The sequence below is a fragment of the Podarcis vaucheri genome, assembly GCF_965113315.1.
Source record: "Podarcis vaucheri genome assembly, chromosome: 4".
Classification (NCBI taxonomy): Eukaryota; Metazoa; Chordata; class Lepidosauria; order Squamata; family Lacertidae; genus Podarcis; species Podarcis vaucheri.
Genome location: NC_138762.1, coordinates 49,667,332 through 49,694,665, shown reverse-complemented (window position 1 = coordinate 49,694,665; position 27,334 = coordinate 49,667,332). Strand labels below are relative to the sequence as shown.

Below are 27,334 nucleotides of genomic sequence, written 5' to 3'. Positions count from 1 at the left end.
CTTAAGTATTGTTCCTTTTTTCTGAACACATTTATACAATCTCCCAGCTTTTCAAAACTAATTTCAAATTGTCTCACTGTTCTGGTTTGAGATTGCTGCTTTCTGCCAAGTCTACACTGACATCATGTGCCATGGTAACAAGCTATACATAAAAACCTTAACGAACAGCAGCAGCTTCCTAGCAACACACCAGTTGTAGCTCAGAGCGGGGGGGGGGGTGTCCATTATGGGGGGGGGCAGGAAACTCATTTAAAGAAGTTAGACATACAACTCAAACACCTGCAAGTTTACCAAGAACCAAATCACGCTATGCCCAGGTGCACTCGCTCTTGGGTAATTGTGCAAAGGACAGCAGCCTTAAAGGCATCTGAATTAAGTGGCAGAAGTACTCAGAGCCACTTCAAACATTACAAACTCTTGCAGTTCTCCCTCTTGCACCTTCTACCATTGCAGAGTGCTGGACTGACTGGCTGAGACCCAAATGGTTTCTGAATCTCGATTTGGGTCAACCCTACAAATAGCATTTTAGATCCTACTGAAGAAGCAAGGTGAAAAAAGGCTTAAGCTGCTCATGCTTCTTCCTTGTTCGGGGGGTTATAATGGATTCGGGGATGCAACACACAAAAGAATCAATGGCAATGTAACATTTGGCATCAATACTACTGCTGCTGGCTGAATCATACTTAGCTTTCACAAAAAGTATGGCATTAAAGGGAGAAGCACACACCACACAAAAAGCACACTCTACAATATGTTACAGCTGAGATGGTGGGAGAGCTTCATGGGAGCCTATGCACTGCTTAAAAGGGTGCCAAATGATTAGAAAAGAACCAAGGAGATTCATGCCAGATATTTTTATCTTTTGATTAATGAAGACGTTTATGCTGTTAACTGAAAATATGTTACTGTTATTGATTTTAGAACTATGCAGGACAAAAAAAGGATGAAAGGTAAGTACTAGAAAAAGTAAAGGGCTAAATAAATCTCGGGATATAGATGTTATATTCTACAAACTTTAAGAAGCAGATTTTATTATGGCTTTGAGTGGGGGTCTTGGGGTCTTCATATTTAGTATTGCTCACTTATAGATGCACTGCTGAAATATATTTTAAAAATCACCTTCAGTGCTGAAGCTAGAATGCATGGAAGTTGTATGTAAGTTTCCAGAAAATATTTGTGTTACCACACAGAATGTTCAGAACAACTTTGCTTTTCTGGCAGATGATACTGACTGAACAAAAACAAACTTTTGGCTTAAGATGCAAGTGGTAGAAACCAAAGAAATGATCCATAAAAAGACAACATCAATATAGCTAAACTTTCATTAGAACTAGTTTTGAAAGGGAAATTTGCAGCAGCAGCAGCAGCGTAAGATTTGTTTTCGTTTCACCGTAGTACTATACCACACAGCACGTCATTGATTAATGAAATCAACATTGCACATTGTTGACCTCTTATGAAAATGTGTCAGGTTTCAAAAGACCCCCAGGGAAAGCATGAAATATTGTCCCACAGTGGATGCAATCTAAGGAGCCTATCAATCCTGTGGTTAAATAAATACTGCAGTAGGTAATGTCCAAATTTATCCCACATGAAGTCAACGAGGATGGTAACTTGAAACATAATCTGTTCTGGTTGTCAAACAAAACAGTTAAACTTAAGAATCTGTATTTCTGTCACTACAAAGTTGTAACGTATCAAATCTAGCATTTTGATAGCAATTTTAAGGCAATCATCTTATTTCAAATTTGTACCATGTATGTGGCAGATAGCAGCCAATATAATATGACTAAGAGGTATAAAGTTGCATATGGGTGGCATTAATATGAGATCACAAGACTAAGGTCAGTTTTCAAGCCTCCTGACGGGATTAAATTTCCACTACTTGGACATGCACAACTACTGGAAATGTGGTCTATTGTAAGCATGAGGGAAAACTAGGATTTGAAAAGTTTATTCGTCCTTCTCTATTTGATTGGCGTAACACCATCACGGAGGAGAAGAAAAGAAGGACTACATAAAGGCAAAAAGGATCACCCAGATGTCTACAAGGACATACTCCAGCACACACTGTGGTTTTATCACAGTGTTTCATGCAATTGTAGAATTGGAAAGGACCCTGAGGATCATCTAGTTCAACCCCCTGCAATGCAGGAAAATGCAGCTGTCCCTTACAGGGATCGAACCTGCAGCTTTGGCTCCATGCTGTGTGTCATAAAACTTGTATTGTTCCAGGGGCCTTCCAGGGGCATGTGGCACATGTGTTTCACAAAGCAACGAAGTCAAGCCACAGTTTGGATGAAGCCAAACTAATTCATTGACTTACTCATTTTAATGCTTGATGTTTTATTATGGTTTTATATACGCTGTAAGCCGTCCAGAGAGGCTAAGGAAACCCAGCCAGATAGACGGGGTATTATTATTATTATTATTAATCATCATCATCATCATCATCATCATTATTGAATGCTTATCTTCTTAATAGCCAAGATTTCTTTAGCATAAATCCCATACTCTAGTGGCAATTCTAATGACAAATTGATTTTGTTAACTGTAGATAATACTGAACATTTTCTGCTGCTTCGTCTTATGTTTCTGCACAGCATGTTCTTTGTGTGTTAAATCAGTTACTTGTATCTCTGGTATACATAGGTGCTTAATACATACCATGGTTCAATTTTTTAATTAAGTGTATAAATCTTCTACCTGTATAACTGCACTGAACCAGCATGTATTGCCTACGTTTTTCAATCCCACCGGGCAATTATCTTGACGTTTTCTATCATACGGATTTGGAGAGTCACTCCACACTTCCGGATGTGTCCTTTTCAAACTTGCTTTGTTTTCTGCTATGCTGGCTTCTAAAACTCTTAGAAATCAATGGAAATAATGAGAAAATGGAAAGTAAGCCACAATATATCAAGATCATGTCATAACGGGAAACACAACAGCTCAGAAACTTAGGATACATCAGTACAGATTTTTCCAACAGATAATGATTATGCAACTGGGCTTATATTGAGCAATTTTGTTTATTTATTTATTATTAATTAAATTTCTATACATCATCTAATCTGCATGCATGTGTTCTGTTTGTAAGAATGTGGGTTGGCCAAACCCACTGTTATCAAGTGGCCCCTGGAAGATTAGCCAAGGGTGAATGAGGCCCTTATGAAATAATAAATTTGTTGGCCTTTAAGCTGCAATAAGACTTTCTTGTTAAAGTTGCTATCTAGTGGCATATAGGTTTAATACAACTATCACTTCTCTTTTTTGAAAAATGAAAGTATTCAAGTATATTTAAAAAAACATTTTTTATTTGAACCAAAACATTGTATTTCTACAATATTTAGACCAATCTCCATGTTATAAAGCTTGAATTAAACCTTCTCTAATAAAGAATCATGAAGGAAAATTGTGTTAACATGTTATAAGGAGATACCATCACTGCTTTGTAAACTGCTGTGAGGATTTTTCCATTTTTACATACAAGTTGCATATATATTTTATAAAATAAATAAAACTATAAAATGTGATGGTGACAACCTGGTTTACTTTGACTTTAAAACTAGCACATAGCTCCCTACCATAGGATTACCATAACATATAGTTGCAAGATGAATTTTCCAAACCCTACGTTCCTTTTCATAGAACTTACTTCTTCTCTAGAATACCATCTAGTGTCCATTAAGAAAATAGACAATGGAATTCCCAAGAGGTACACATGAGCACTCAGGAAGCATACTTTAAAATCCCAAGACAAGGCAAGTCCTAGTTGAAGGACTCACTTGGAACGAAGATATAAAGGACATCCAGAAATAACAAACATAAGCAGACAACATGCACATCATGGCAAAAGTAACAGTAAGTTATGTCAGGAACTTTGTGTATATAATATTCAAAGACATGAAAATTTCACACACGTTGCTTTGTTGTTCAATATAGCAACAATGATGCTCTGCAAATTTGTAGGACCAATACCTGACTGGCATTTGGCTACTAGAAATGTTTTATTATAAGTTTTAATGTTATTAATGTCATCATTTCAATGTTTATATGTTTGTTTTAGCTATTTATTCTTTATAGGCACCAAAGGCTAATTGATGTTGACATCCAGACCAGATGTTCATCTAATCCAGCATCCTGTTTCCCATGATAGTAAAACAGATGCTTCAAGAAGGTCTGCCAGCAGGGAATTAAGGCAGCAGCCCCTACATGCTTTTGTCTCAAGCAACTAGCCCACAGTGGCATACTGCCTCTGAACACGGGAGATGTTATTTAGGTATTGGTCATTGATAGTGCTGGAATTTGTCCAATTCCAATTTTAATCACAATATGAAACCATGCAAAATATGGAGCATTGGACAGAATCAATGGGTCTGTCTTTTAAGGGCACAGAGGTATGGAGGTGGGGGAAGAAAACAGAACCACTCCAGATGTTGCTTAACTGTAACTCTTATCAGCCAGCATGGTGCAATAGCTGGAAGGTTAAAGGTTAGGCATCCTGATTGACAGATACATTGCTTGTGCCCCTCAATATATTACAAGCATTATAAATAATTCCACATGTTTCAGTGGGCCTCAGAGCCTATGGTATACTAATTCTGAAGACAGTAATTCTACTTTAAGTAGAAGCTTGCAGCAGCAACCAGTTCCTAGACAGCCAATTGCTGGATGTGGCTGTCACACACAGAGCCATAATAAATTTTAATACTGAAATATCTCAGATAAAGTTTAATGTCAAATTGACCTTCACAAATGCTTCTCTGAAGAATTACAAAAATAGGTAGCTCTAACAAATTCACACGTATGGAGAGTGATTTTTAGTATCTAGAGCACACTGCAACAAAGAAACTATCATTCATAAAGAAAACCAATATTTGATTCTTATTTGCTTACCTGCTAATGGCCTGTTCCTCATCTGTTATGCCAGTCTCCCTGAATGCCCTGTTTGATTCCTCCAAACTGAGAGCAATTGCTCTCTGAAGATCATCTTTATCATCTCCTGTGAGATCAATCACATCTGAAAGGCAAAACTGCATTTCTCAAAATTAAAAATGCAACAGAATGAAAAGCATCAACTTATCTTGTGCTAGTTTCAGAACAATGGTACAGGCTTGGGGGAATTTGGGTTTAATGTCCCTGACAATCCAAGCCAGGATCTCCACAAGGAAAACCAGTACACAATGGAAGAAAGGAAAGGGGGGGCAGAGGAGGAGCATGTGGCCACAACTTCATAAACTATGGCTTGTGAAACTTCAGATGATTATCCAATACAACCAATACTACCAGTGAAACAATATTTCTGACATGTACCACATTTTTCGCTCTATAAGACACACCCGACCATAAGACACACCTAGTTTTAGAGGAGGAGAACAAGAAAAAAAATATTCTCTCCATCTCTGCGCAGCGCCCCTTCAGTGAAGCGGCAGGAGAAGCGTAGCCCCTTCCATTTCTCCTCCCGCTTTGCTGAAGGGGCGCTGCGCAGAGAAGGAAAGCTGCATAGAGCCTCTCCAGCGAAGAGAAGCCAGGAGAGCAAGAGGGATCGGTGCACACCGATCCCTCTTGCTCTCCTGGCTTCAGCGAAAGCAACGCGAAGCCTCCGGAGTGCAGCGGGAGCTCCCACTGCACTCCGGAGGCTTCCTGTTGCTTTCGCTGAAGCACTGGAGCCTGCATTCGCTCCATAAGACGAACACACATTTCCCCTTACTTTTTAGGAGGGGAAAAGTGCCTCTTATTGAGCGAAAAATATGGTATATAAAAAAATCTTACCAGGTAATCAATCCAATTTGGGCTGCAGCTCAGCTTGTTACCTGAAACTCATTTCAAACTACCAGGTAACTATAGATATGTGGTTTGGAAATAATGGGAAACTTTAGCTTATTATCCTATAAACTCTTTAGCTGCAGTACTCAAGGAAGGAAGGGGACAGTACCAGGATGTAACGTGCAGGTGCAAAGCTCATGCATATCTTGGTCTAATAAGTTGAGATATGCATGTATGACTAGATCATATTATACAGTGGTCAGTAAAGGTCAAGGTGGTTAACATAGGAAAGCCAGTCATCTTCAGGTTCTGGTGATCTGAACAGTGAAAACCTAGATGCTGCATACCATAAGCTTTCCACAAAGAATGCTTCATGTATTTAGAGATGGAAAACAAGGTAGCTTTAAGCAGCTGCCATCACACTGTTTGAAGCTTGTCTGATTCTCTCCTAGGTGTGTTCCAAGGAAATAAGTCTTTCATTTCCTTTATTTTAACAAGAATGCTATCATTACAAACCAGACAACACTATCCATTGTTAAACATGGAGAAACTTCAAAATGTGCCAAGGACAAACTCTATTGGCTTTCCCAGAGCTTATACACTTTTCCCTTTCCTTGTTCCTGAACAGCAAGTTTTTCTGCCAACTAGTAGGAAAAAAAGCATCCAGAGTTCTCACACCTGTCACAATCATGACAGAACACAAAAATGAAATGCAAGTCTAGATTAACAAAAGGGTTGGGTGTAATGCTTAGAAATCTATAGTGTGAGGTGCTTCAAGTTTACTTAGCATTAAATATGAATGTTACAGGTCAGACTTATTTACTGTTACACTAGTCTTACTCAACACTACATACTTTGTTAATCATAAAATATATTAACTTTTAATTTCAAATCTATGCACTGTTATTTGGCCAAATTGTGAGTTTTCTGGGATTCTGTAACACTTCTCAAGTTAAATGTGCTTGCACTGGGACATATGGATTCCAAACACAAATAGTTATCACATGGCTTTTTTGATATGGATTGATATTTTACTATTAAGCTTCACTAATCAGAGTATTATTTTTTTGCTTCATATTTTGAATTAATTACCCATTTGGAGGAATTTCTAATTAAAGTATGCAGATGGAGGCATAGACAGCAATTTTCCAGGGCAGTAAAATCGCAATTACCAGATATTAATGTTGTTTTTCAGACACAAATGGTGAAAGCTAAGTGCAGTAGATGTACCCTCATGGTTTCCCTTTCATTTTCTGTTATATTACTATATTATTGGATTTTCAATAAAGACAAACTTCTTGAAAAATAAATCACTTTAACCAAAACCTCCAAGATCTATAGGCATAAAGGAAACACTTAATATAAAATATCAGACTTGGAGTGACAACAAGATCTTCTGACCAAGCATTTAGATGGTTGGTACTTCAGTAACACAGAAAAAAATGCACTTACTTGTATCTGCTTGGCTGCCTACGCTGATGTATCTGTCATTGCCAGAAAGTGCTGTTTGATAGTACGTTGTCTCTTCCTGCTGAGGAATCTTAGCATTCTTTGCAGTAAGGAAAGCAACAGCTAACTCCAAATTCCCATTGCTATCCTTTAAATGTAACAGAATAAACATATTGGTATGCCATCTTATAACCAACAAATTAGGGCAGAGCTAGCTTCCAAGACTAACCCAAATTACTTTACACCTGCACACAATGCATACAATTTCATGATTAGAAACCTACCATAAAATTATTTACACGTAAATTAAGTCGCACTAAAGAAGGTGATAGATTTGTGTACAGTCCCACTAAGTTTCAGCAAAAGAACTCTCTACAACTGGAAAACCAACAGAAATTAAAAGTGCTTGACTTCTTGTTGGATGATATTCATAGTGTTTAGTTCTTCCAAGAAGAATTTAAAATAAAAAAATAGTTGAAATAAGCAATCAGTTAAGCAGAGTAGAAAAATTCTAGTCATCAAATGATGTCTGATGCAGGTGCCTAAGAAAGTTGACACACACCCACGTCTTCCAATAAACCAGTTGCTTAAAATTTATTCTGATGACTTGGAATTAAAAATATTTTGCCAGCCCAGAGGATAATTTGATAACACTCAAAGCATACATGCCATACTACAAGCATTTGGTGAACTAGCAGAACAAAAAGTCCTACAAGATTGCTATTTCTGAAAGAAGGCCATACTTTCTTTTACATATTTGGCTTAAAATATTTTGAGATGAATCCACTTTTCTGTTATACACATTCTCAAGTAGCATATCTAAGAGTAAAACAGCTTACAATTGATAAAAGCTGAAAAGAACAGAGAAAGCTGTAAGATTTTGTGTCCATCTATGTGGTCCTGAGACACGCCTTTTCCCTGCTCTAAAGTTCAGTAGAGACTGTAATAAAAGATACTTTCCCCAACTGAACAGCAAGAGACGGCAGGGTCTTGTGCAGGTTGAACCTTAACCAAAGAGATCTTTTCTTGCCTGCATTATGCACTGGTGAACTGGCAACATGGAGTCAAAGGTCAGCATCTCAGACAGATGTCAGAAAGGTTTTCAGCATGGTATAATATAATATAATAACAACAACAACAACAACAACAACAACAACAACAATAATTTATTATTTGTACCCCAGCCACTCTGGGCGGCTTCCATAGAAAGCAAAAACACTAAAATATCATACATTAAAAACTTCCCTGAACAGGGCTGCCTTAAGATGTCTTCTGAATGTCAGGTAGTTGTTTATCGCTTTGACATCTGATGGGAGGGCGTTCCACAGGGCGGGTGCCACTACCGAAAAGGCCCTCTGCCTGGTTCCCTGTAGCTTTGCTTCTCGCAATGAGGGAACCGCCAGAAGGCCCTCGGCGCTGGACCTCAGCGTCCGGGCAGAACGATGGGGGTGGAGACGCTCCTTCAGGTATACTGGGCCGAGGCCGTTTAGGGCTTTAAAGGTCAACACCAGCACTTTGAATTGTGCTCGGAAACGTACTGGGAGCCAATGTAGGTCTTTCAAGACCGGTGTTATGTGGTCTCGGCGGCCGCCCCCAGTCACCAGTCTAGCTGCCGCATTCTCGATTAGCTGTAGTTTCCGAGTCACCTTCAAAGGTAGCCCCACGTAGAGCGCATTGCAGTAGTCCAAGCGGGAGATAACCAGAGCATGCACCACTCTGGCAAGACAGTCCGCGGGCAGGTAGGGTCTCAGCCTGTGTACCAGGTGGAGTTGGTAGACAGCTGCCCTGGATACAGAATTGACCTGCGCCTCCATGGACAGCTGTGAGTCCAAAATGACTCCCAGGCTACGCACCTGGTCCTTCAGGGGCACAGTTACCCTATTCAGGACCAGGGAGTCCTCCACACCTGCCCGCCTCCTGTCCCCCAAAAACAGTACTTCTGTCTTGTCAGGATTCAACTTCAATCCATTAGCCGCCATCCATCCTCCAACTGCCTCCAGGCACTCACACAGGACCTTCACTGCCTTCACTGGTTCTGATTTGAAAGAGAGGTAGAGCTGCTCCACATACACAGTATTTCTTAGTTAGATAAAGTATTTTACAAGCATGTTTTCATCAGCAGCATTATTTACAAAAACCATTTTGGAAGGCCCTTATATTTCCTAGTCCCCAGGGTATGGTCTGATGGTACAAAAGGCCACCACCTTGCTGAAACTAAGGCAGTCTATAGCTGGTAAATGCCTATATTTCTAGTACCTATAGGCATTCACCAGATGAAAAAACAAAAACAAAGGTAAGATACAAAAGGAAGGTGTTTTTTAAACCAGCCTTTGCCATACTTTACATTATCTGAATTCCTCACCTCACTGAAGGAAGCAAAAAAGTTTCTGTCCATCAGAAGGAACCTTATTTAGATGCAGACAGATATAAATACAGAATTGTATTTGAAAACCACCATACCTTCAAGGCTTGCTGCAGTACTTGGGTGTCATTGATGCCAGTGATCTCTCTTAGCTGATTCAGAAATGTCTGCTGGTGCTGAAAAATAAAAAGCTGGTCAAACACCGAAGACAAATTATGGCAAAAAACCCTTTCAGCTTGTGGAAAGAGAAGATTTGTGGTGATATTTCTATTTGTATGTGAAACCATGTATTACGGGAGAACCTGGAGAACACGTATTTGCTTAAGATGAAAGAAAATACTTCTGTGAGAGCTAAAGAATTAGGGGACAGAAAGGGGTTCAATTCAATCTTCCCATGTCATTATACCATATTAGAAAGTGAGCCTTCAAAGCATAAAATAGTGCCCTAAATACAAAAATACCGCACAGTGTACTACTGTGAAAGCATGGGCTAAGCCCATAAAGGCAATCATTGTTATCTCGGGATCTCAATATTTTAAATACTGCAATACAGAATGCTCTTATTTAAGTATCACTGCCCATAAATATATATTGTATAGAATCTAACTCAGAAATAGCTAATATGGTGCTTTCCAAGCGCTGTTCAACTGCAGCTCCCAACATTCCTAGACCCTGACTATTTGTCATGCTGGCTGATGGGAATTAGAAGTCAAATAGCACTGGGGGTAGTTGGTACCCCCAGTCTAACTACATATGTCAAGTATGTCATGTATTTTAATATCATAGGCAACCATCTAAAAATGAACTGGTATTGTCAAGTAACTAGGAAATCTCATGAAACAGCCCTGGAAAGTAATTGTAAAAACAAGCAAACAAATAGGAGTTTTAATTTTGGTTCATATATTTCAATTTTAAACATGACATAAGACAGTAAATAAAATAATATCAAATCGTATTGGCATATTCCTTGCAAGAAAAAGGAAAACTATCCATATAAGGTTAAAAGTAAAAGGACCCCTGACGGTTAAGTGTAGTCACGAATGACTCTGGGGTTGCGGCGGTTATTCAAGACTATATACCACCTTTCCAACATAAAAGCAATGTTCAGGATGGCTCACAACATTAAAAAGAACCCCACACCTAAAAGTTGTGAAGCACAGTGCCCTTTAGCTTCACAGAATGAATAAACAGTGGCACTGAGCACGCTGAACTGATCAGATGGCAATACACAGGTACTGATTAAAAAATACCTTTGAAAAATGTTGCATTAATAAAATACAAGCTGCAAGTTGTAAAACAGTGATGTGGACAGTATAGAAGTACCAACACACACAATGGTTTTGGACACTGTTATATGCAATACAATATTTCCACTATCCATGTGCCTAAAACAGCGACTGCATAATATGTCAGCACAAAAGGCAGGCTGATATGGAAACACTGAAAACTTAGTTTTTAAAAAATCTATCCTACTGGCTTTAGTGCCTGCAATTTTATACTGTATTTTAAAACCTCATGAGCTGAACCTGTCAAAAATCACTGCTGATGTCACCAGATAACAAAGCATGAATATGTGTGCAAAATTTATTATAGTTCTTCAGGGAGAGGGCAGTCCCTTACACAAGTACACTTAAGGAATTATATGAAGTACTCAGTGTTAGGCTCTTACCCAAAGCTTATCTGGCCACAGCATAACCAGCAAAGAAGAAGTTCACTAACATAATAGCAGGGCTTAGCTACAATCTAAGTCCAGATCCCAAGAGTTGCTTCAGGTCACACAACGGATTGCAGACAAGCAAGTGGGATTTTTAGGTTTTTTTCATTTAGTAGAAATCCCATCAATCTCAAAAGCAGTTTTCCTCTGCAGGAAAGGGGGCTGCTGTTAAAAATAAAAGTAAAATAAAAAGCTTACTGTCTCCTTGGGCTCAAAGAAGCAGTTGCATGACTCTATGGAACCTGACTTAAGTGCTTAGATAAGGTAATGCTTAAAACCTACTGCCATGCTACTACCATGGCTGCTGACCATACAAACTTAGAATCTGACAGCTACCTTCTCCAATTCATACCTTTTGCAGTGGGAGAGGTCTGTGAATTATGGTGGCAATGTGTGCATGTATTATAAACAAACAAGCCTTTTATCTTTTAAGAAGAACTGTCCTTTTCCCTGACCTTATTTTGTACTAATGTTTGGGAAATGAGCAGTGTTATCTGTTTAAGGGTACTCAATCATTATGGAATCAGAAACCAAGGCATACACTAAAAGCCCTCAGAGTGTCATTGTGATGTCTTGTTTATGCACTTCATGTCACAGTTACTTTTGTTTGCTGTGTACGTAATTGTTTCCTGTGCCTTGTTTAAATTATTAGTTCCTCAGGAACTAATTGTTAGTAAAGAATTTCCCAGCATCCAGGCTTGCATAAACAAAGTTATGAAGTACCTGGCATGAACTCTACAGCTTCCCCACTTTTACGGCTTTACATCTAGCTTACAGATTTACACCCCCCCCCCCCCATCAAGCCTTAGCATACAATAGAAATCCAATTTTTCTCTTTTTAACATAATATATTAAAGGGTGCACTTTATGCAAAGGCGATACTAATCAGCATCTGAACTGATAAATAAAAATAGCCAGGTAAAGTGCCAACACAGCATGAGGGTGCCCTATGGCATTTACTTTTCCAAGCTAATTCCCATTCTGTACTTTCGGCTGCCAAAACCCCAGACTGTGGATGTCAACTGTGTTAAGTGGACATTTATCCCTACAGAACTGGAGAATCACCAATGTTCCCACATAGGCTGCCAAAAGAGAATCATTAGATGCTAACTATTTTCATTTGGACGCAGCATGAAGCAGGGTCAGAGAAGTGACAGAAAACATTACAATATGTTCAGGTTCTGAAAACAGAGAGAACACCAACTTCTGGGGAATAGCAGAAGAGTGCAACTGTGCTCATGTCCTGCTGTAGGCTCCTGGCTGAGAACTGTGAGAAACAGGACGTTGCATTCTATAGGCTTTTAATTTGTTGCACCATGGCCCTTAACATGCTTATTTATTTAAATGTGTATACATTTTCTTGGATTAAACAAATGTCATTATTTATTATTAATGACAATATAAGCTTTCACGGGTACATAAATTTCATTATTGCAACTATTACGCCATGATTTAAAGTATATCAGCACAAACCTTTTCAGCTACTTTTTAAATATCTGGTTAGCAATTTGCTGTTTTCTTCTTGTTGAGATTATAGGAATTATAACAATTTCTACAGTAATGACTATACAACATGTCAATCTAAATACAATTCCTGCCCTAACATGCAAACATGCAGAAATACTACGTGGAACACAAAGCTCTCAAGATATGGGGCTTTACAGGAGTTGCTTAAGCACCTGTGAGCACTTAGAAAAGAATGCTGTGATTACTAAGACCCAGCATAGGTGTCTCAAAAACAAGTCATGCCAGACAAATCTCATTTCTTTTTTAATACAGTTACAAACTTGGTGGATCGGGGAATGCTGTGGACATAGTGTATCTTGATTTCAGTAAGGCTTTTGACAAAGTCCCCCAGGATATTCTTGAGAAGCTGGTAAAATGCAGACTGTATGAGGTAACTGTTAGGGGGATTTGATTTGTAGCTGGTTGACTGACTGAACCCCAAAAGTGCTCATTAATGGTTCCTTGTCATCCTGGGGGGGGGAATGACAAGAGGGGTACCATGGGGTAATGTCCTGGACCCGTTGTTCAACATCTTTATAATCATTTGGATGAAGGTATTGAGGGGGTGCTCATCAAATTTGCAGAGAACACCAAACTCGGAGGGGTAGCCAAAGCCACTGAAGACAGAACTGGAATTCAAGATAACCTTAAAAGATTGGAGAACCGGGTGAAAACTAAGAAAATGAATTTCAGTAGGGACAAATGTAAAGTTCTACATGTACACTTAGGCATATATAATATAAATATAAGATATAAATCTAAGATGTGGAACACCTGGATTGCCTGCAGTCAGATGGGGAAATCACCAGAATACATGGCGATTTGCCTTGTTTGTGTGGAAGGGCATTTTCAGTCACACATTTGAATGCTGCCAAATATTTTAACCGACTGAAAACATTTCAACAATTCTGACAACAACCATCCTCAAGTCAACAATGCTTCTAATGAACCTATATCAAGCAGTCACACTACTGCAGTATTCATGTTGTATTTTAGTTACCTGCATATAAAATCTTGTTCACATCAAACACTGCCAAATTCCATCTTTAACTGCTGAATGACAACTCTAGCAGATAGACTAATCTACCATAAGAGCAATTCAGATTTATACAATTTGAAATAAGATGACATATCCCATGTTACAGCAGGACACTGAGTAAACAGTGAACAATTCTGGCATTACAAGGCTCAAGTAAAATTTCACTCTCTTGGGCAACCTAGTCTGACATGCAAATAAAATTATAGAATGCAATACTATTTGTCTATCTACAGAATTGTAAAGATTAGTGTCGTTCACAATCGGCCATTTCTTTTCAAATTGCTAGGGTTGGAGGATATCACAGCATTCTTGCCAAAATGATTATATTCCTCACTATGAATTTTACAAGCCAATAAAAATATACAGTAAAGTGACCAAACATTATTAATTTGTACTTTTTTCATAGAATCACTTTAAGAATCAGTAATGTCAGGCAGATACATGGTAAAGCATTTGAAGAATATGAAGCAATAGGATTAAGACAAATTCAATATGGATGCTAGTCAGTATACTATTACAAGCAGTGACTGTTACAGGTGAGTACAATTCAGGTGTGACTGCTGATGTGTAGGTCCTTTTGGACCCAAAAGAACAGGTCCAAAGTGGATAGCAGAACGGTGTCGGGGCAGGGCCATAATGGGGTGGCATGGGCTTTCATGCACCCCACCGACACATGCGGGGGTCAGGAACTGTTGCCTGTAGTATTAAATTTGGACCAAATTATAAAATTTATCTATAAAAACCAATTTCCCATGCACTCTGAACATGTGTACTTAGTTTGTGAATTAGTAAACATGTTTCTATATGTAGATTTTAATATATATAATTTAAACTGTATTGACATGTAAAATGTGAAGAATTGTTGGTATTCTTTGTTATACAAGAAGCCCTTTTGAAGCTTAGTATATAGAATAGTCTCAGCTCACTGACAAACACCTTTTGTTTATCTCTTGTTAACCAAAACAGAGTTTAACTGCTTCAATCACCTCATTAAACTAATCTTGGTGAATCCAATTTTCAATGTCCGTACACCTCCAAAAGCCACTTTAAGAGTTAAATGGAATACAGATATCAGCAGTTTTTTGCATGGGCAAAATGACCCCAAGATTAAGCTACAGTTATCTTACTATAATGGAAAAGTGTGCAGTGTAGTGGCAAAACACGTATCCAATGCCCAATGATTTGAAAGGAGCCATCCACATATTCCTCCACTTGCCAGTGAAAGGGAGTTGCAGTTCCTTATTATTCAAGACCCAAAACAGTAGTGAAATACAGAGTAATGAAATATGTGGCTGCTAGGACAGCCTTTAAATCTATGGACCTGTTTTTTCAATTATTTGTTACATTTATATTCCACTTTTCCTCCAAAGAGCTCACGGTGGTATACATGGTTCTCCCCTCCAAAATGTTATCCTCACAACAGGCCTGTGAGGTAGGTTAGGCCAAGAGGCAGAGCTTGGCCCAAGTCACCCAGTAAGCTTCATGTCTGACTGTTGTCTCCCAGGTCCTTGTCCAACACTCTAACCATGCTGGCTCTCTACCTGTAGATATGTCTCTAGCGGCTCACCATACTGGAAGGCAAGACTATCATTTACATGTTGTGCATTTGTAATCCCATGCTTCTGGTGAGTTCCACACGTGTAAACAAATACAAAAGAAAAAAGGAAGCATCTTGTCATTTGTTCTCCTTTTCTTGTTCTTTACACATGTAAACAGGCAAGGGTAACCTCACAACCTGATCACGTCAAAGTACACACCGAAATGCAGGAAGTGTGCAGATGGGGAGGCAATCCCTTCTCAGCATATAACGACCCAACACAATGATACAGAATACTAACCCTACATTAATCAAAATTAATTTATTGAAAGCAAGAGACCAGTTCAGGGTGGGCTGCAGATTTTAAACTGCTTACAAATGTAATATTTCTATTAACAAACCTAATGTTTTAATATACAAAGCAGGGTGATTTAATTCAAGACCTGTGCTCAACTGATCTTTGATTCCCCAGATTCCAAAATATTTGCGGATTTAGAGATGAATTTATTTTTAAAACACTTTTAGTAAGAATGTTTTTCTGGAGCTGTGTGACTAACCCTTTACAACTAACAACAAAGAAATGCACAACTCTGAGATAAAGAGCAAGCCATGTGTGTGTGTGTGTGTGTGTGTGTGTGTGTGAGAGAGAGAGAGAGAGAGAGAGAGAGAGAGAGAGAGAGAGAGACCCATCCACATTTTATTTCACTTCGCTCACCAACACTGCAGGGCTATTTTAGACTATGCAGAATAGATAATGAAATATATCTTGAAAATCTACAATATGTACTACACCAAGGCTGTGTGGGATGCTGACACAACTTTTCCATTACAGTAAAATTACTATGGTTTATTTATTATGGAGAGTGGAAGAACAAATAGTAGGCATCTGCTAAAAAAATTAAATTAAACATGATTTTTTAAACCGTGTATTCACCAAACCGATTTAAAATGTCACACCACCACCAGCGCCACTTACCCTGCTAGGTTTGGACAATGGAACAAGCTAGACTTGGCTTATTTTACTTGTGGTACGACAGCGGTAGAAGTGGAGGAACAGCACAGGAACATTTGAGCAGCAGGCACCAGCACACTACTTATTCACATTAAACCATAGTTTGTTTTAAAAGATGGCTTATTAGCATGACATTGTGAATTAGGCCTAAATCATTCTCATTGTTATCAACACTTTAAAATAATGTTCGGAGTATATCATAATCTTTAGGGTTTAAATAGTATTTTTCCTGGCTTAAAGTGCTTCAGAGACATTCTCTGTGCCCTCGGCCAAACAGTGGGGCTGAGACTGAGTGCTGGTAGCCTACCTAAATTCATTCAGCAAATTTACTGGTGAACCCCTCTCCATGATAAGAATCTACTGGTCATCATGATACTCGTGCCATCAGAATAGAGCCTTAATGTGAAGACTGTGCAGTGATCTACATGCATAAAACCAACAGGCATCTTCCAAAAACTCATCCTAAACCCAAACCCAAAAAAGTCCCATGACAATCGACAAATGGTAACGGGGGCAGTTCCATGAAATCTAGAAGCCCCTAGTCATGGACCGGCACATGGGTGGTGGATACAGATTCAGTCATTCTGACTCAAGGAATGAGGCAGCTAGTAGCACTGCAGCTGTATCCGTGACTGAGCAGTCCTATTTAGGATCCAAACCGGTCATCCTGAAAAGCTGGATGCCATCCTATCAGAGACACATGAGGAAGGTAAAATTAATCTACTGGGTGATTTTAATCTGTGGCCTGGGAGTATTGAGAAAGAAGAAATTGGCAACAGCAAGCAGAACGAAATCTTACTTCTGACTATATGTGCAGTGCACAACCTTGTTATTACCAACACACTCTTTCAACAAAAATATTAATTTAAAACATCATGGAGGCACCCTCAGTCTGTGCATCAGAACCACTGGCATCTCTTAGATTATGTAATTGTCCAAGCCCATGATGTGTTCTTTACCAGAGCTATGACAAGTGTCAAAGACTGCTGGACAGATCACTGATCTGTCACAGATCACGTTCCACAAAGGTTTTCAAGAGTATACCTCAATGCAGGCTTCAAGAAAGGAAACCAAGGCACAAAATGAACACTCAAGCCCTTCAAGTACCTATTAAGCGGGATTTTTCCTTTTGTGCCTGCTTTTGATTCCCTGCTTTTGAATCCCAGATAACATCAAGGAACATGGGATTTGAAGACGCTCGGACTCAGAACGAAAGGGATAAACATACTAAGAGGAAGGTACGTTTGGCAAATCCTCACCATGATCAACTCCTGCCCAGAAACCTATGTCTCCACTGTGGAAGGACATGTGGATCCTGAACTGGCCTCCGCAGTCACTTACGACTCACTGTTAAGACAGTGTTCATGGAAGACAATCTTACTTGGCTATGAGTGATCACCAAAGAGGGTGATCAGGGATTTTCAACTCATAGCTAATCCAAAAGACTACACAATTTTTGTGACAGTAAGAAAATTAGTAAGCCACTTCTCTGGGATCTGGTGACATACCATTCATTTATACAATGGTACCTCGGGTTACATACACTTCAGGTTACATACGCTTCAGGTTACAGATTCCGCTAACCCAGAAATAGTACCTCAGGTTAAGAACTTTGCTTCAGGATGAGAACAGAACTCGTGCTCCGGCGGCGCAGCAGCAGCGGGGGGCCCCATTAGCTAAAGTGGTGCTTCAGATTAAGAACAGTTTCAGGTTAAGAACAGACCTCTGGAACGAATTAATTTCTTAACCTGAGGTACCACTGTATAAGGTACAGTTTTCTAAATCTCAGAAAGCAATTTTTTTAATTTAAGAAGGTAAAGAACATTTTATTCTTGCTCTGAGTACACTTAAATATTCTGTGTTTCATAATTCAGCACGTGTTTGCAAGGTAGGAAAATCTAAGCCAGCATTCCGCCAGTAAAATACGTTTCCACCTAAATACTAGGAAGAACTTTCTGACAGTAAGAACTGTGGAACAGACTACCTTGGAAGTTGGTAGACTCTCCTTCAATGGACATTTCTAAACAGAGGTTGGATGGCCATCTGGGATTCTTCAGTTGGGCTTCCTGCACTGCAGGGGTTGGACAGATTACCTTTGGTCCCTTCCAACTCTACAATTCTATGTTTCTATGAAAAATAAATTCAACTGAAAGGTAAGAGCACAGTTATAAAGCCAATATATATCACAACTTGTACCAAAAAAAAATGTACAGCTGGTGGTACATATCTTTGGCAGAGTCGTCCGCGACTGGGCCTAACGGTCAAGGGTCCCTTTACCTTTATTCTCCAGCAAAAGTAGCAATAATGTAGAAAACAGCAAATAAACTTTTTCAAGTTTATAAATATTGTCATGTACAAATAAAAGACCTCTATAAAAAAGACACATTCATGCAGATACTGTGAAATTAGATGGTGATCAAAGATAGTTCCCTACTACAGATCTGTTTACAAAGATCACAATCGCAATTAGTAACAGTTTCACATCAGGAAGGTTTAAAAGAAACAGTGAAGACTATCAAATGGACTGCCACACTACCTCCTCCTCCTCCATACAACTAGTGAAAACTGTCCATTCTAGAAAGATAAGACTCCTATGAGTCTTTCCTAAACACAAATGTGACTAATGCGAGACAAATTACAAGCATACTTTGCAGGGGGAGCCTGATGATCCCCTAGTACAATTAGGTAAAAGAAAGTATGTCAAGGCCCAACAGTGGAAAAAGATTCCTAATCAAACATCAAACTTACTTTTAAGAGAAAGCTGGGAAGATATCAGGTGAGAAAGAGAAAAATTACTGCTGCCAAATATTTTGTAAAAGGGAGGGCAAGTGTCTTTGCTTTTGTTTGCATTCAGTCAGTAATATTTGGGTACAGGTTATAAGTAGGCAACAAAATGTCAGCGTATCAGCAGCCTGCTCAGGGTGGGAGATGGCGGGGAAGGGGTCTTCACCACTCAATCTCACTATTAGAAGGAATAAGTGGAAACTGCAAATGTTATTATATATCTTCCTCACTTCCAAACAGGAGTAGGTTCCAGCCAGCCAGCCCTGCTCCCCCTTCCAGAACGCTATTAAACTGTAATGGATGGAAGCAGTGTACCTTACTCCCTACCCCACATTTCTTTTCCACCTGACAATAATGCATGACTCTTTGAGGCCACTAAACTCATGTCCAATACCCACTGGCCTGTTCTGTGCCGCCTCCTTTTTAAATGTGTGTACAACTGCAAATCTTACGGTTCCCCTGAACATATAATTATTTCCCTGTTGTTTCTCAGTGTCACAGTTTTGGCTCAGCACTCACCACTTTGGTTTGTTACTAGAGGAAGTGACCATGATGATGATGACATCCTAGTGAATCATATTTTGTTGTACAGGCAAGACAGAAGATCTGTGGTTCTACCTCTGTGACCTCTCTAAAAGCACAGAAACAAGCTGGCAGAATATGGCTTGTGTAGCTCCAGAGGTTCCACAGGTTTAGAGGGGGAAAGAGCAGAACTGAATGACTTTCAAGTTCAGAAATGCCAAAAATTTATTTTATCCCAAGTTAGTTTATTTAAACATTAAAGAGAGACTGAGCCATAAATAATTTGCTTACAGAACTATGTGGTTAAAGAAATGATGGAAAGCTGCAACATCTAAGGCAAAAGCTTTTGCCCTGGCTGTCCTGGGCTTCTTCCACTAATATAACACAACCATGTGCAGAATGCTGGCAGGGACTGTGAGACTACAAAAGAGATGCTGAAAGAGGAGAAACCAAACCCAAGTATACTGGGGTTCCCAGTACAGTGGTACCTCGGGTTAAGAACCTAATTCATTCTGGAGGTCTGTTCTTAACCTCAAACTGTTCTTAACCTGAAGCACCACTTTAGCTAATGGGGCTTCCTGCTGCTGCTGCGCCACCGGAGCATGATTTCTGTTCTCATCCTGAAGCAAAGTTCTTAACCTGAGGTAATATTTCTGGGTTAGCAGAGTCTGTAACCTGAAGCATATGTAACCTGAAGCGTATGTAAACCGAGGTACCACTGTATACTGTCAAAGGGGAAATAATTTTGAAATTCATACTTGAATGAAGCCAAAACATTTCATTTCTGACTATTGCACTCTGCTCTGTTGGACTCCAGAATAAATATATTTTATAGTTAGTACATTAAACTTACATTGTAAGTTCAATGTTTTCTCCACTGAGATTGAAGAACCAGCAGATATTTTAAAACCCCACTTCTGGAGCAAGAAGCATTGCATCTCCACACTTCTCTTGCCCCTCAGGATAAGTTTCCAAAAATTGTCATTATTCATGAGCATCTCTTCTCCAAGCAAACAGAAAAAAATCATTGAAAAACAAACATCTCACAGGTTTGTAATGCCTCTTGCTCAATGATACCAGAATCTAAAATGCAATCTCTGCTAGAGAACAATTAAATTATATGCATGAGTGTATTTAGCTTTCATGAACTGTGTATACTAGATTTAGACTGTGGTGGTTTCCCTGCTTCACAGTAACACAAAAACAAATGCACTACTGGCACCAAGAAGGGCCCTTGTTCACAGCCGTCCTAGTTCACAAACCTGCTAAAATGCACTACACACACACACAGCTTGAAAAGGGTGGCAAAATTGGAATGCCCTTTGAGACTCAAGGCTTAGTAAAATGCTGAAGATGTGAAGGAAGCTGGAGTTAAGGCAGGATATTGTAGGGAAGGGCTCCCATTAGGCATGCCCTCTTCTCTGCAATCAATGAGCTACCAAAAAAAAAAAAAAGCTTAAAGGAGCCAAAGCAACAGATTTTACAAGCAGAGCAAAGTCCCTTCAGTTCTTTCAACTACTGTTCAAAGAAACATAGAATGTATGCTCACCTCTCTTTGGAGAATTTCAATAATTTATCCCTAATTCTGAATGAATTTAGTATAAAGATTGTTAGTACATAATTACAGCAGCCTACTTCCATTATACAAATATACTAGTTCACTATAGATTTTACCAAATTATCACTTTATGCAGGACTTAGAATCATAGGATTGTAGAGTCAAAAGAACCAAGAGGGTCATCCAGTCCAAACCTCTGTAATGCATGAATCTTTTTGCCTAACGTGGGGCTCAAACCCACAGCCCTGAGGTTAAGAGTCTCATGCTCTACCAACTGAGCTATTAGAAAATATATTTAGCACATTTTAATCATGCTTCTTCTGACTGCTGCTTGTATGTTCTTAACTGGCCACAGATTGTGTTTTATTCACCTCTTGGTACTTGCAATCAAAAAGAAGAGATGGCAACTATAAGGAAAATCATTGTGTTATGATACAAAATCAATTCAGATATAACAAAAAATGAAGTTTCAAAAATGACAATTGTTTGGTACTTTATATAATACAATTTTTAAATCCTTCATATGTCAAAACATTTTACTGGTTCAACAATATTCTACCAGCTGTGTATACCAGGACATGTACTTAAAAAGACCAGTAATTATAGCAATAATTAAAGCCACTAAGTATACATTAAAGAAGTGTGTCATAGTTCTTAAGTACCAATTAGGTGTAAATATCTCTATGAATGAAAAAATGAAACATACACAAAATAGATGCACCTAACATATAGATCTGTTGAAAATGTGTTTTCAGTGACAACTGCCTTTGCTGTAGCAAGGAAAGAGTCTGGAAGTCTGGAAAAGAGAAGACTTCTCTACCTCCAGCACCTGAAGCCAGCTGCTCACATGGAACTCAAGTGCAGCCAGTGGAATTTCTTGTGTACAAGAGCCAAACCTAGCAATCCATACATTCCTCAACAGGGCATCCTGCATGTGTGATTTCTGGTAAGAATGAAGTGCAAACTGTCCTTAAGTGACCTATGGAGCAAAAACCAGGGAGATAACATTTCATACATTTTTATAATACCCTTGACCATAGTTGAGTGCAGAAAGTGACATTTTAAAACCCTAAACATATCAAATAACAAGCTATTTTACACCAATATCCTACCACTAATGTAGTATTTCGCTCTAGCTGTTTATGCTACTTAGTTCTACTTCCACCAGTGTTACACACAATTAAGAGTCTCCATACATTTTAACGGGCCAAAGTACCAGCAAGAAGATACTCCTCCGTATGTTTCTAGGTGCTACCACAAAACACATGTATAGGGAAAGAAAAAACATAAGCCTAATGTTCAAAGCTTTCACCATATCATGACCAGTTGGAACAAAAACAGCTCATCCCCAGGGGATTTGCAGTTTTCCTATGGGAAAACTTTATATGGAATGTTTTGCATGCTAAGTTCCGTACGCACACAGCATTTTTCTATGTTTTGCCCCAATTATAGAATTAGAAGATCACTTGGTCTGCAGTTCTATTGAATCCTGGCTTCAATAAGGCATGCTTCTGACTAGAAATGGCTAGAATTGCATATCATCAAGTCCTGAAGAATTTCTGTGCTACAGACTTACAGAACAAAGCTGCTTCTTCAAATCTGTAGTACAGAAACTCTTCAGGAACTAGTGATATGCTAAGGGGTTTTCAGCTTGAATAGCTGGGACAAAACTTACTATTTGCATCAGCATTCAATACAAAATTGTTGCATAGGAACTGCAAATCCCATGGGGACAACTATATTAGTGAGATGCTTTTGTTTATGCTTGTGTTATAGACATAGGAAAGGCCTATCCTTTTAAATTGTCACTGTCATGGTAACAACACCCATCATCTAATAATCTACTATTTAATGTAAACTGCAGGCACCAAGTATTTTTATTTAGGAAAAGATATACTGACAGCTACTAGTAGTAATACATATCTGACAACATTCTTTTGTGGGAGTTCACTATGGGAAAGAATTAGTCAAGCCGGAAGGGCATGGTTCCCAAGCACTATATGTTTATATTCTCACACTAAAGGCAGACACTTAAAAACAGGCAAAACTAACATGAGAAACTATAATTGGAAATTGCAGAGCTCTGCTTTGTTCTAGTAATAGGAACTTTTACTCTCAGAATAAACACAAGAATACAGAACATATCCTGCTTACCCAATATTAATTTAGATCATTTCAATTTATCTTTCTTATTTCAACACACACAGGTTATTTATCCATCTATCCCAAGAGGCATATTTAAAGGTTCATTCAGCAACACAAGCACAAATATTATTTTCACATATGAAACTGAGTTATATTGAGCTGGATTATTGGTCTATCTAGCTCAAAATTGTCTACACTGATGGAGTTCTCTCTTGAACCTGCCCTACCTAGATATGCTGAGGTTTCAATCAGATGCTCTTCCACTGAGCTACAGCCCTTCCCAAAATTACAGACTCTTTAGAGAACTCATTGGAGCCGTTTGGAACCAAAGAGAAACACCACTATGGGGTACCAAGCAGTTATTTGTTGTTAAATGAACCCAGCTGTTTCAAACATCCCTGTACAAACGGTTATAAGCCAACAGCTTCTGGTCCTTTGGACTTTGAATTGGCCAGTGACAGGGGTTCAGCCAAATTCTTGAACTGATTTGCATCCACAAGCACATTAATTTGCATAGCGTACTTTGCACTGGAAAATTCAGTTTGCATCAGGAAAAATTCTAATGTCCCAGATCAGCCTTTGTCAAACAAGCGCCTTCCAGACATTTTGGATTGCAGCTTTCATTAATCCCATTTCTACCAGCCCACTTTGTTTCCATGCCTCCTGAATTAACGAGAAAAGTCTCTTCCTTCACAACCAGCACTGAAATGCTCTATTCCTCTTCCACCAATCTACTTCACAGGTGGCATTTTTTCCTTCTAGCAAAGGAGGGCACTTTGCCTCTTAAATGGTCAATACCAGGGGTCAGCAAACTTTTTCAGCAGGGGGCCAGTCCACTGACCCTCAGACCTTGTGGGGGGCCGGACTATATTTTGGAGGGGAAAAAATGAAAGAATTCCTATGCTCCACAAATAACCCAGAGATGCATTTTTTTAAAAAGGACACATTCTACTCATGTAAAAACACACTGATTCCCGGACTGTCCACAGGCCAGATTTAGAAGGCGACTGGGCCTTATCTGGCCCCCGGGCCTTAGTTTGCCTACCCATGGTCAATACGGAAATGCAGATTACTAGTCTCTTAGAAAGCTAGTAAGACTAGTAACTTTTGTGGGCTTATTTACAAAGCTGGGTAGGATGTATGTTTAAACCGAAACACCCGTCACACTTTCTATTCAGTACATCTGGGATACAACTACTAATGACTTTGGTTTTAGCATGAATGCAAACAGCGCAAAGATGAAAAGCAGTTGTCAAATCCTCACTGAAGTACAGAGTATCAACAGCACACAAGTACCCTGTTGAAGTTACTCAAGGAGTAGATTTCTACTGTTATGAAAGCATGTTAAGAACACACAGGTACTGCTTACTTTAAATCTTGTATTTTATGAGACATTTTTGAAGGAGTTAGAAGCAGATATAAAAGGATGCAAAATGCAAAAGAAATGAGCAGGCAAGTGGAAAGAGGTAAATGTGGAAACAGAAGTGAGTAGTTACTTTTTTAACACATACTTGTTCAATAGAACTGTAGAAGAGTGTATAGCATCTTTGCAAGCCTTTATGGCTATGCATTTGGAATGTCCCTCTTCATTTCACATGAGTCAAAAACAAAAAGTACAAATTTTTAGTGGCCACACACCTCTCAAATTGATAAGTTATAAACATACTATATTAAAAAATGACCATATTTAACTTATAGGGACGTGGGTGACACTGTGGTCTAAACCACTGAGCCTCCTTGGCTTGCTGATCAGAAGGTCGGCAGTTCAAATCCGTGCGACGGGGTGAACCCCCATTGCTCTGTCCCAACTTCTGCCAACCTAGCAATTCGAAAACATACCAGTGCAAGATACTGCGGCAGGAACATAAACAGTGTTTCCGTGTGCTCTGGCTTCTTGCACCAGAAGCAGTCTAGTCATGCTGGCCGCATGACTTGGAAAGCTGACTGTGGACAAACGTTGGCTCCCTCGGCCTAAAAGTGAGATGAGCACAGCAACCCCATAGTCGCCTTTGATGGGACTTAACTGTCCAGGGGTCATTTATCTGTTTTTTACCTATTTAAGTTATAGGCATCTGTGCTTGAAACAAGTCTATAAAAAACACTTGTTCAAAAATGTGAATGAATGGTTTCAAATTATCTGAGAGAATATTAGGCTTAGACCAGGGTTTCAAATCTTTGCTAAGCCTTGAAGCTCATTGGATAACCTTGGATCAGGCAGTATCTCTCAGTTAACCTACCACACAAGAATTTTGGAAAGACAAAATGGAAGTAAAAAAGAGCAGATGAAGGCCATGTATAGCAGCCTTCTTTGGAGTAGGATTATTTGCACATTCCAACAGATTATGTACTTCACATAAATTCAAGGATACCAGTCTTACTCTTTATTTATATAGAAAGGTTCAAAGTGTTATAGAAAGGACAACTTTCCTTGGGACAAAGTACCATGAACTTTCTCCAGAATTAGATCATTTGGGTCCTATATCCCATGACATAGCAAGCCAAATCCCCAGAGGAAATACATAACCTCAAAAGAAACATACGGTAAATACAACTCAGAAGCTACTAACATAGGCCACTGTTACTAATAGTTAACAAAACACCTTCGATATAATCTACAAAATTCAAGTAAAGCATTCACACTACCAGCCACACTATACTTTTCGCTAACAACCAGATTTCCTGGCTCAGGGCAAAAACAGAAGCAGTAGCATTCTTCACCACTCCACACGGGATACACATTTACAGACTCATTTCAAAGCTTTACATTAAGTGCATGAAACATAGTTAAAGCAGGAAACCCGCCTGCTTCCTACACCTGAGTACTGTATCACAGAACCGGTTAGAAGAGCTGACATGATCAAAACCGAGATGCGTCTCAGGGCGACAGAATCGGGGGAGGATGAAAACGTCAATCCCTCTATTTAAAAATAAAGTGGCAGGGAAGGAAGGGCGAGTTGCGGATCGAAACGCCGGGCTCCTCCTCCGTCCCCCTAATATACCAACCCCCGTGGGCACTTCTCTGGCAAGGTAAGGAGGGGGAAGCAGGGCAAATGCGAGAGAAGGAACACGCTTCCAGGAACTCAAAGCGCGGACGGGGTGGAGAAGTAATACTGACAGAAAGGCAGTGCCGCTTCCAGGAGCTCAGCGGACACCCCCCCCCCCCACGATCCCCTTCCCCAGGCCGGGAGGAGCCGCCCAACCGGCTCTCGCCTCTCCCTCGCTAGACGCAAAGGTCACGGAGGGAACCCGGGAGGGAAGGCGCCGACCCGCCTCGGCTCCCAAAAGCCAGGCCCTCGCGTAGCCCAGCAGCCTGCCCAAGGGCTTCCTGCCTGGGCCTGAGCACAGGGTAGCAGCTCTCCCCCACCCCGCGGGCCAGGTCGCCCCTCACCTTCTGCGCGTTGCTCTGCTGCAGCACATTCTGCTCCACGGTCATGGCCCTGCCCGACTCCGGCTTCCCTCCCCGCCGGCCTGAGGAGGTGCAGCAGCAGCAGCAGCAGGAGACGGCGCTAGCCGAGGGTGGGGAGGGAGCAACGGCAAGGCCGGGCCGGAGTGGACGGGCCGCCGGAGGAGCAGGAGGGAGACGAGGGAGAGGAGCGCGGCGTGGGGAGGCCGCGGCTCGCGATCCACGCAGCCGTGACGCGACGCGCCTGCCCAGGCAAGTGGAAAGGAGCGGGGCGCGCTCAGGCCCGGCGGTGCGCCTGCCGCTTGCTAGGAGTGTACGCGCCGCCGCCTCAACCAAACATGCCCAGCCCAGGAATGTGCTTGGGCTCCTCCCCTTCCCCGCCGCGCCTCCCTCCTCGGCGGCGCAGCCCTGCGCGCTCCCTACTCGGAAGCAAGTCTGGCCGAGTTTGTCCCGGCTAAGCGCGGGCGCGCAGGGCTGCAGCCCGAGCTGCGAGGGGGCAAGTGAGGAAGGGAACTTCTCCTCTTCCCGCCCTTA

At 40.2% G+C, this 27,334-nt stretch overlaps 1 protein-coding gene across 3 annotated transcripts in view; it reads right to left on the bottom strand.

Moving 5' to 3' along the window:
- USP25 (ubiquitin specific peptidase 25) overlaps positions 1–27,113 on the bottom strand; it is a 57,475-nt gene extending 30,362 nt beyond the window's left edge. For 2 of the 3 annotated variants that reach the window (XM_082220722.1, XM_082220724.1), the window contains exons 1-5: positions 26,786–27,112; positions 9,679–9,756; positions 7,222–7,366; positions 4,900–5,023; positions 2,707–2,869 (exon numbers count right to left, since the gene is read on the bottom strand). In XM_082220722.1, the coding sequence (XP_082076848.1) occupies positions 2,707–2,869; positions 4,900–5,023; positions 7,222–7,366; positions 9,679–9,756; positions 26,786–26,830 (555 nt within the window). In that variant the 5' untranslated portion in view covers positions 26,831–27,112. Of the gene's footprint in view, positions 1–2,706; positions 2,870–4,899; positions 5,024–7,221; positions 7,367–9,678; positions 9,757–26,785 lie in introns of all 3 variants that reach the window. The other variant, XM_082220723.1, reaches the window with a different exon arrangement.
- Between the last annotated feature and the right edge of the window lie 221 nt (positions 27,114–27,334).